The sequence below is a fragment of the Erpetoichthys calabaricus genome, chromosome 7, assembly GCF_900747795.2.
Source record: "Erpetoichthys calabaricus chromosome 7, fErpCal1.3, whole genome shotgun sequence".
NCBI lineage: Eukaryota > Metazoa > Chordata > Cladistia > Polypteriformes > Polypteridae > Erpetoichthys > Erpetoichthys calabaricus.
Window position 1 is genome coordinate 82394417 of NC_041400.2, and position 10720 is coordinate 82405136.

General features: G+C 39.8%; 1 protein-coding gene across 1 annotated transcript; it reads left to right on the plus strand.

The window, feature by feature from the left end:
• Positions 1 to 6641: 6641 nt before the first annotated feature.
• LOC114655036 (uncharacterized protein F54H12.2-like) lies at positions 6642 to 7943 on the plus strand. Its single transcript, XM_028805945.2, has one exon. It carries the CDS (start codon positions 6642 to 6644, stop codon positions 7941 to 7943), a length of 1302 nt encoding a protein of 433 aa, XP_028661778.1.
• Positions 7944 to 10720: the final 2777 nt, after the last annotated feature.

A 10720-nucleotide genomic window follows, 5' to 3' on the forward strand; every position in this document is an offset into this window, starting at 1 on the left:
AAAATTTGTGTTCACAATATATTTTTAGCAGACACTCTGAACATTAATTTTAATATTAATACATTTCAGACAATGAAGTCCCATTCACACGTCATTTCTTAGTCATAGAACAGCATTTTAAAACACACCAAGTAATCTTTCACAACATTCTAATCACTTGCAACATTTTCCCTCAACAATCTATAATAACTAAAGCATTACTTTTTACCTTTCATACATCCTCTCGATTTCTCTTACAACTTTCAGTCTCTCGCTTGCGCTCTTCCCTCACTTGTGCAACTTTGCAGCGTATTTAATTCTTTTTTTTTTTAATATTTATTTTAAGCAGGGTCATTATAGTATGTTAATAGTATCTTCAATCTCGTCATACTTCCTACTCCACCATCAGTCCGCTTCCTCTCATGTTCTGAACACTAGCCATCAATATCACCACAACATCTTTGCATCCTGAACCTTCTTTCGGCCATAGGCCATTACTCTATTTATACCACTTAAATACAGTCAGTCCGCCATTTTCCAACCCGCTACATCCTAACTCAGGGTCACGGGGGTCTGCTGGAGCCAATCCTAGCCAACACAGGGTGCAAGGCAGGAACAAATCCCCGGGCAGGGCGCCAGCGCACACACACACACACACACACCCGCACACACACACACACACACACACACACCAAGCACACACTAGGGACTATTTAGGATCACCAATGCACCTAACTTGCATGTCTTTGGACAGTGGGAGGAAACCGGAGCACCCGGAAGAAACCCATGCAGACACGGGGAGAACATGCAAACTCCACACAGGGAGGACCCGAGAAGCGAACCCACGTCTCCTTACTGCGAGGCAGCAGCGATACCACTGTGCGACCGTACTGCCCCACTTAAATACATTCATTCTCAAATTTAAGACTTATCTTTTGCTCTACATACAGTAGACTTTTTACTGTTTTTTCCAGACCTATGACCTCAATTTACACAATACAATATATCAGTTGTAAAAATCACACATTTACTTTCTTTCAATTCACTGCATGTTAATACATCTATGTATTTACAAATCAATGTACAAAAAGAAACAGACAGAAGCAGGTTTTAATGAAGAAGATCGAGTTAACTGCTCTCTCTCATTAACTTTACCAATCTGGACAAATGAGCAAACATACAACAACCTCTGATTACCTCGATCGCTGCTGTGGATTCCAGCAAAGAGCAGCTCCACACTGCCCATTCTGCCACACAAAGAGAGAACCATACAATCTATACCAATGACAAAAATCTTACAAGTCATATTCTTCTTCTTAGAAACACATGTATAAATACAAAGAACCTTTTCAGTGTTTTTTTTTTTTTTACTAAATCTACTCTCCTCCTATAAGTGACCTATTAATTCTGCTGTCCTTAATTGAATGGTTCCTTGTCATCTCTGCCAAAGCGTTGTTCAGCTAAGGCCATTCAACACTCTTCCTGGAGCCTCCTAGGGATAACCTTATACAAAATGAGTTGGTTCTTTTTGTAGTAACCAGTCAATCCCTAGGCCAGCATCCACTATCCCGAGATAACCTCACCAAAATGTGCTGTCTCGTCTTGAACTAAACATTCATAATGCTGGTTTCCGCTTATCGGAGCATGTCCTGAGTAATCTATTATTACAATAGCTGTTACCAAAAATACCTGCACAACCCTAAACCTTCACATCAGAGCGGTACTCTCCACTCACTCCAAGTGAATTCTGCAGTATAATTCAGTAAGGCGGCCTTTCACCTAGGCCAAGTGTTAATCTATTCCACCTTATAAATATGAACCGATGACCCAAGTAACCCACTGGAGCAGGATTAAAATGGGATTTTTTTTTTGTTTCTAACTCCGCCCCTCACTAGGTTTACTAGAAGAATAAGCCTATATCGAGATGGTACTTTGAGGACTTTCATCTACTTACTGGGTCCCCCCAATATTACACTTCTACTATATTGGGCAGTAACATAGCAACCTATAAGTACTCTATAGGCTTTCCGTCACTTACAAACTTATTCATAATAATCCCTCAATGGATCCATCCATTTTGCACCTTCTCTGTTCTTTCCGCAATTTTTAGTTCAAAAAGAGAATCTTCTGACCACATCTCCATTGGCAGGTTGAAATCCCCATGAAACTGACACAATTTAATAGCAAAAATGCTTACCTTAAAGAGATACCACTTTTGTGTCAGTTCTCAGAGCACTGCCCTGCTTTCTGGAAACTCGAGCCTCTTTTTCTCCTACCCACTTGCCAGGTTATATTGTGGAAAAAACTTTCCTCTATTTTCAAAGAAGTCATTCTTGGAGAACAGATGAAAATGCAGAACGATCCTTTATTTGCACATGTGCATTTCAGACAGCATTGACAAGAATGTCAACATTTAAAAAACCCATAAAGATTTGCTTTCTTACCTTAATCCATTTTGTATATATACCTGGACAATGCCAGATATTTTGGATAGTATTTAATAAATGCACTCTCAGGTTGCTGGTAAATCAATCAATGAAATTAGTGCTGATTGGAGCAAAGAGTAAAGCATACAGATTGGATATTGAGCAAGATTTCCTTTCCATAGCCAAGCAGTCAGGTGTGGTTTTGGGACTTCTTGAAATTTTAAAAATTTATATCAATATTTGCTTCCCAGGAACAGTACTGAAAGTTTGGTAGTATCATACTACTTTCAACTTTAGCCCTTTCTAGAGTTACCTTTTTAATTTTTGGCCACTTTCAATTCCAGATAAATTGGGATTACAATTGAAGCTAAATTCTTAACAAAGGATGTATTGTGCATATATGGGTGCTCTAAAAGATACTGTATGTATTAGCTTTGTAAGGATAATCATTTTGAAAATATTAATTCTCAGCTAAAGTAAGAATTAATAATTGTATTTAATGGTTTCCATTGCATTACTGTAGTACTAGGGTGTTGTACCGTGTTAGCCATTATGAATGTAGAGAAAAAGCCAAGCAAAATGACACCTTTTATTGGCTAACTAGAAAGATTACAATATGCAAGCTTTCGAGGCAACTCAGGCCCCCTTCTTCAGGCAAGATTACATCTTGAAAGCTTGCATATTGTAATCTTTCTAGTTAGCCAATAAAAGGTGTCATTTTGCTTGGCTTTTCTCTACATTGCATTACTAAAATTATGTTCAAAGAGATATTTTTGTTTGCTTGTGATAATAAGTTCCATGTATTTAAATTCTTGTGATAAAATCAGTAACATGTAATCCAGCATGGTCTGGCATACAGAATAATTCAGGGGAGATACCACAGTCTTTTCAAACTAATTTTGCATCTATGGATCTTATGAAACTTAGTGTTAAGTAAACCTAACACTATTGGGAAATGTAAGTATGAGTCTGAGATACAAAGTGCAATTCTATTGGGATAAATAGATATTTCTACAAAACCCTTCTCTTATGATTAATTTTATCTGTGACTGCTGACAGCGATGGATAGCTAGTGCTTCAATAGCAATCACAAAATCCAAGGGTGATATTATATTTCAGCCAGGGTTCCTCCTACTGCTGTCACCTGCCTATCACTGAAAGGGACTGGTCTCAATCTTATAAAGGCAGGGTAACCCACAGTTCTTTGCATCTGAATTGAATGTGTTTGGGAGTGGTGAATTATTGTGCTTTGTAATCTCCTTGTGCTTTATATATTAAATTTTAAAACATGCATTTAGAGTACATCAGTGCCTTAAAATAACAAAAGCAGTACAAATACCATGCCTGGCCACCTATCACCTTAATTGGTTTGTGCTTTAAGGTAGCTACTGGTAACCTATAGTAAAACCAGTAGGTAGAACTACAATGTACCCTGGATGAAACACCAAAACATACAGAAGTAGTAAAGGAGCGTCACTTTTATCCATCATAAATTTTTGACAGGTGTTTGTCCCGCCCCCCTTGGCATTTCCGGTACCCACCGTATGCCACCTGAGTTAATTTGGGTGTTTCCCTGCGCTCTGATCTCTGCCTGTTGTCGGGTGCGCTGTTTGACCGGCATCGGGCTTTTGTAAGTCGTGCGTATGGAAAATGGTTGGCTGCTCATAGCCTTGATCCTAAAAACTGGGTCTGTTCATCTTTGTGATCCGAACCGGTCCTTCGGGGCCCCTGTAAGGTGTCAAAAGGTAAGTCAGCGATTTTGGGCAGAGCAGGCATCCTGCTCGTGGCTGCGCACAGCGCCGGGTGTGTACAGAGAGCTTGAGTGAGCCTGCTCTTATCTGCTTACAGCGCCGGGGTGTCTGTACGGAGTGTACAGAGAGCTTGAGCGACAGACCCCTGCAGAAGGATGGAAAAGAAAACTTTACAGAGACTCTATTACACACCCAAGGAGCCTGGCAGTTTCGGTGGTATTAACAGCTTCTTGAGAAATGTATCAAGTCGTCGGAAAAATGTTAAGCGAAAAAATGTGTTGGAATGGATGACTGGTCAATACACTTACAGCGTGTACAAACCAGCACGGCTTAGGTTCAAGAGAAACAGAACAATTATTTCAACGGTCGATGACCAGTGGCAAGCCGATTTAGTAGAGATGTCTTATTACTCAAGATTCAATGATGGATATAAATTTATCCTCACGTGTATCGATGTGCTGTCAAAATATGCTTGGGCTGTGCCATCAAAGGCCAAGACAGGGAAAGAAGTTTCTCGGGGTTTTAGTTTAACCTTTAGACAGGGCCGAGTTCCTAAGAAGCTACAGACAGATCAAGGCAAAGAATTTCATAACACATTGGTCCAAAAAGTACTAAAACAGAACAATATTGTACATTTTGTCACGAACAGCGATGAAAAGGCCAGCATAGTAGAACGGTTCAATAGAACCTTAAAGTCCAAAATGTGGAAATATTTTACATATGCCAATACTTTTCGGTATATAGATGTCCTGTCAGACTTTCTGAAGAGTTATAACCACAGTTTTCACGCCACGATTAAAACAAGCCCTGTAGATGTGACTCCAGAAAATGCTCTGAGTGTTTGGAAAACAGTCTATGGCAAGTCAGGGCAAAGAAAATCTACTCCGTGCACTTTGAAAATAGGGGATCATGTCCGTGTTTCAAAATTAAAAGGTGTATTCGAAAAAGGCTATGAGCAGTCGTTTACAGATGAAATATTTATTATCGTGGATTGTTTTAAATGGATCAAACCTGTCTATAAACTAAAAGATTATGCAGGTGATGAAATTCAAGGGTCGTTTTATGCAGAAGAGTTACAAAAAATAAACCCCAATGCTAACCAGGTGTACCGCATCCAGAAAATTCTAGCCAGTCGTGGGCGTGGTAGAAACAAGCATGTATTGGTAAAATGGCTTTGCTGGGACAAGAAATTTAACAGTTGGGTCAAGGCTTCAGAAGTGAAAGACATAAGGAGTTGACAAAGCAAGAAAAAAAAATGTCTACATTCAGAAATGGCTTTTATGTGACACTGCCGAGTAATTCATCGGCCTGGACTTTTCCCAACAACACGATAGCATCATTCACCGTTCAGCTAGCCAAGACAATAGAACTGTCCAGAGACTGGGAAGTGGCATTGGTGGAACTGACATACCCAAAAACGTTCAATTCCATCACTCAACCAACACAATTTACGCTAATGAATGAGGAAACAAGATCAACAAAATGGACATACACTTTAAACAAAGGCTATTTCAGGAATATTGAAGCATTGTTGTCGGAAATGAATCATGTCATTAATACCAACCCGTCATCACCTAAGGCAATACTTAAATACAATCCTGCCAGTAGAACCGTTCGCCTGATTAGTGATAAAAGCATTTTGCTCCAAGTGTTCGGGGAGCTGTCTTACATTCTCGGGTTTGATCATGATAAGCCGTCTCACAAGTCACCTAACTCGCAGATATCACAGGTGGTTTTTCCACCATGTTCGTGTACACAGATATTATCGAACCACAACTTGTTGGAGATACGCATGCGCCGTTACTGAGATGTGTAAACATAAAAGGTGAAGACGGTGCAAATGTCACCATATTTTTTGAAAAGCCACACTACCTACCTCTCGCCGTGCAAAGCTTCAATACTATAAGGATTGAAATTAAGACGGACCAGAATAAACCAGTTCCGTTCCAGTATGGTAAAGTAATAATCAAGTTGCATTTTCGTCCAGCAAGATCTATCAATTTTTAAACATGCTTGTAACAAAAAACTATGGAGATCCACGCACCTACGCATCTTATTACAAGATACAAGCTGGCAATGGTCTACCAGGATTTCATGGTCTCCCTGTCCAGTACGGTGGTGGTATTGGTGGTATTTTTAAAGCTTTCTTCAGAAAAGCAGTGCCTCTGTTTAGGCGTGGGCTAGAAATTGCTAAACCTCATGTCAAGTCTGCAGCGAAAAGCATTGCTAATGATGTCATGAGTCACGTGGCAGGTGCTGTAACAAATAAAGTTGCAACACCCCAACAAGAAGGTTCTGGTATGATTGTTATAAAGAGAGGTGTTAAAAGAAAATGACACACACCCCATCTAGCACTGCTCGGGCCACCTGCACGGCCCAGGAAGAGAGCAAAGAGGAAAAAAGCTCGACACTCTGTCAAAAGAAAAAGAAAGTCAACCAAGAGAACATCCAGAACTAAGCAAAATTCTAGTTATATATTCTAAACATGGCCTTTGTACACTGTGCGTCAGATGAATGTGCAAAATTGGAACTGGACGTATTTCAGCTGTCACCAACACAAACCAGCATTGAAAAAAGCTACTATGTCGAAGTGCCGCCTCTCACAGCATTGTCAGAAAGTGCTCCACTTGACTTTTCGATTGCCGGAAATGATCAATACCTGGACCTCAACAACACACTCCTCTACTTAAGCTGTAAAATACATAAAAATGATGGAACAACTCTGGCCGCCGATTCACGTGTTGCCCTTGTAAACTACCCGATTGCTTCTTTGTTCAGTCAGGTGGACATCACCATCGGGGACAGATTGATCAGCCAGAGCAATAACTGTTACCCATATCGAGCGTTTATCGAAACCGTACTAAATTACGGAGACGAGACCCTGAAAACACAGTTTTCAGCTGGACTGTTCTATAAAGACACACCCGGTCACCACGAAGCCACTGCACTGGATGGCCCAAATTTGGGGTTCAATAAAAGGGCTGCTTACACGTCCAGAAGCCACAGGGTTGACTTATTGGGTCACATCCATGCAGATCTCTTCTTTCAAGAGAAATTATTAATTAATGGGGTTGATGTAAAAATAAAGTTGGTGCGAAATAAGGATGACTTTTGTCTGATGAGCAATGGTGATGAATTTAAGGTCAACATATTATCAGCATCATTATTTGTGAAAAGAGTTCAAGTCAATCCAGCAGTCAGACTGGGTCATGCTGAGGCCTTGATGACCAGCAACGCAAAATACCCAATCGACCGGGTTCAAATGCAAGTGTTCAGCATACCTACCGGTAGTCGTGTCTGCAACCAGGAAAACCTGTTTCTGGGACAGCTGCCAAAATTGGTTGTTTTGGGATTTGTTGACAATGCAGCTTTCAGTGGCAACTTTACACACAACCCCTTTAATTTTAAACATAACAACATCAACTTCATGGCTCTTTACCTGGATGGAGAGCAGATACCCAGCAAGCCTCTGCAGCCTGATTTTGGTAATGGACACTGTGTCAGAGAATATTTTCAACTGGTGGAGACCGCTGACAAGAGGATGAAAGATAAGGCCCTGTTAGTTGATCGTGAAGAGTTTGCTAAAGGCTATTCACTTTTTGCATTCAACCTAAGCCCTGATATGGAATCAACAGGACACTATTCACTCATCAAAACAGGCAACCTCAGGGCCGAAATAAGATTTGCTCAACCGCTGCAAGATACAGTGAATATGATTGTGTATGCAGTTTTTGACAACATCATTGAAATTAACATGCGTCGGCAAGTTATTTACGACTACAGTTAAACCATAGTCATGTTCAGACATGCAGCCTCTGGACACTGAGCAGCTCAGGACTGCCCTTGCATCTGGGCCATTGACACGCATCCATTTTCTGGATGTATTCCCTTCAGATCAACTGCCCATGGAGAAGTTGGTTGCCAGACCTCTGTTTATGATCGTACACACAGATCCCCATGATAAACCCGGAAAGCACTGGATTGACATTTACCTTGCAAATCATGGAAAAGCTGAATTTTTTGACTCGTATGGAATCCCCCCAGATTCTGAAATATTTCCCAAAGTTATTATGAAATTTTTGAAGATTAATGCTAACTGCATCACTTATAACAGTATTCAGTTACAGGAGTTTTTCTCAACCAGTTGTGGTTACCATGAACCAAATATTGGACTTGTACCCAGGAGATGTTCGTCTAAATGACCAGATGGTTGTTAGATATTTTCATCAAATAAAAAGGGGACAAACTGAAAATATGAAACTGGATATGTTTACCCAGAAATCAGAAATAAGTCAGTCGTGTGTTTGCTTTTGCTGAATATTATATGCAAAACATTATATGCAAAATATTATATGCAGAAAAAAAAAAGATGTTGCAACTATCTGTATCTCGTTATTTGAAAATAAATAAATAAATGAGATATTAACCCACATAAAACGTGTCTGTGGTCATTATAGTGAATAATCCAATAATCAGACAGATAAAAAAATAATAGGGTCTGTTTGTATATATATATATATCCATCCATCCATTGTCTAACCCTCTGAATCTGAACACAGGGTCACGGGGGTCTGCTGGAGCCAATCCCAGCCAACACAGGGCACAAGGCAGGAAACAATCCCGGGCAGGGTGCCAACCCACCGCAGGACACACACAAACACACCCACACACCAAGCACACACTAGGGCCAATTTAGAATCGCCAATCCACCTAACCTGCATGTCTTTGGACTGTGGGAGGAAACCGGAGCGCCCGGAGGAAACCCACACAGACACGGGGAGAACATGCAAACTCCACGCAGGGAGGACCCGGGAAGCAAACCCAGGTCCCTCAACTGCGAGGCAGCAGCGATACCCACTGCGCCACCGTGCCGCCCATATATATATATATATATATATATATATATATATATATATATATATATATATATATATTATTTATTTATTTATTTATTTATTTTAAAATGTGAATTGTGAATTTCCCATTGGGATTAATAAAGTATCTATCTATCTATCTAAATGTTCACACGGTAATAACACAAGGTGTAAAAGCATTTTTCACACAGTTAACAGAATCATGATACAATCAAACAAACGAAATCATCTAAATGAAAATAATAGTGATAATACACACTAATAAAACTGTATATAATATAAGCAGCTTCCTTATCTTTCAAAGCCTTAATACAGGGTGTAAAAGTATTTTCACAGCTTCATGATACAATCAAACAAACAAAATGATCTAAATGATAATAACAATAATAGCAATAATACATACTAATAAACAGCCATATTAAAACACTATTTTTCTACATTTATTTTTAAAACACTTTTATTCATACTGTGAGCCATGTGTGTTTTTTTAATAGTTGACTTTTTCTAAAGACTGGGCGTTTTCTGATCTGTCTAACCAGCCTGGGTGTTTCAGCTAGAGGAGCAGAGGCCCTGTCCTGCATTGTTGGAAAATCACGTGATACAGGTGGACGAAGCTGTTTACTGCTGGTTTGAAGCGCATTGGGGTCATTTTTAATCTCTTGAAATAAAGCCCGAACACCCAAGTTCGGAAAAATGGACCCGGGCACGTTAATTTCGGCCATAGCGTTAAAGAATAAATCCCAACCTTTTGGTTTTCCACTCTTATTTAGTGTCCCTGTCTGCGTGGCGAACTTGATCAGATCAACCATATTTGTGCCAATAACGGCTGTGCCTTTATATAAAAATTCTCCTCTTTCATTCCAGGACGTTGTGGTCGAGTTTTGTGTCATTTTCCGAATTAGCATTTCCGTATTTTTACGGTGTCTCTGAGAGACGGCATCCAAAACGTCTCTTATGACAATATCAACCCTGGCTGTGGTCGGTTGCAACGAGGGGGTCTGGTGTGGCGCTTCAGTTTCTGGTAGGATGAGAGTCAATGTAGACTTCTGTGATTCCCGTTGTCTCAATAGACTCAGATAGCGCTGCAAAGTATGAAAATACAGTTCCAGTTTTTCATTCGATGATAGGGCACTATTTTGTAAAATACTTCTCATCTCATGGTCAAGCGTTTGCATAGTGTTTCTTGTCATATCTGTTTCTTCACCGGCATATGTTTTGATCTGCTCCAGTTGTTTTTCTGGTACAAGGTACATTTTCTCAGCGTGCTCCATTTTACTGATTTGCAATTAGACCGGTGAGTAAAGGAATCGCTATGCCAAGTAGTTGGCCGATAAATCCACCAGACTGATTTATAATACGTTTCTTTCGTTTAATGGCAACTTTTTTATTGCTCAGATTTTTTATAATAATGCGTTTCTTTTTAAGAATGCCGATCTGTCTGGAATTTAATGGTAGGCTACCCTTAATTGCATTTAGTGCAATTTCACAAATAGCCAGAATTAAATCATCAGAAGCTGCACACAAACTGGACTTTCTCTGCTTTGGTTTTGCCTTTATAAGCAATTGCATGAGTTGTAAATTTCGTTTAATCCTGGAGGACATGGTGTTCGGGATGATGTCTTTTATAAAATGACACAGGGGCCAATAAAATCACATTTTTTTATCCTTTGGGTTTTTAAACACGTAAGCC

Coding starts and splice junctions, on each gene's coding strand:
- LOC114655036 (XM_028805945.2), top strand. CDS start 6,642: ATGGCCTTTGTACACTGTGCGTCAGATGAATGTGCAAAATTGGAACTG.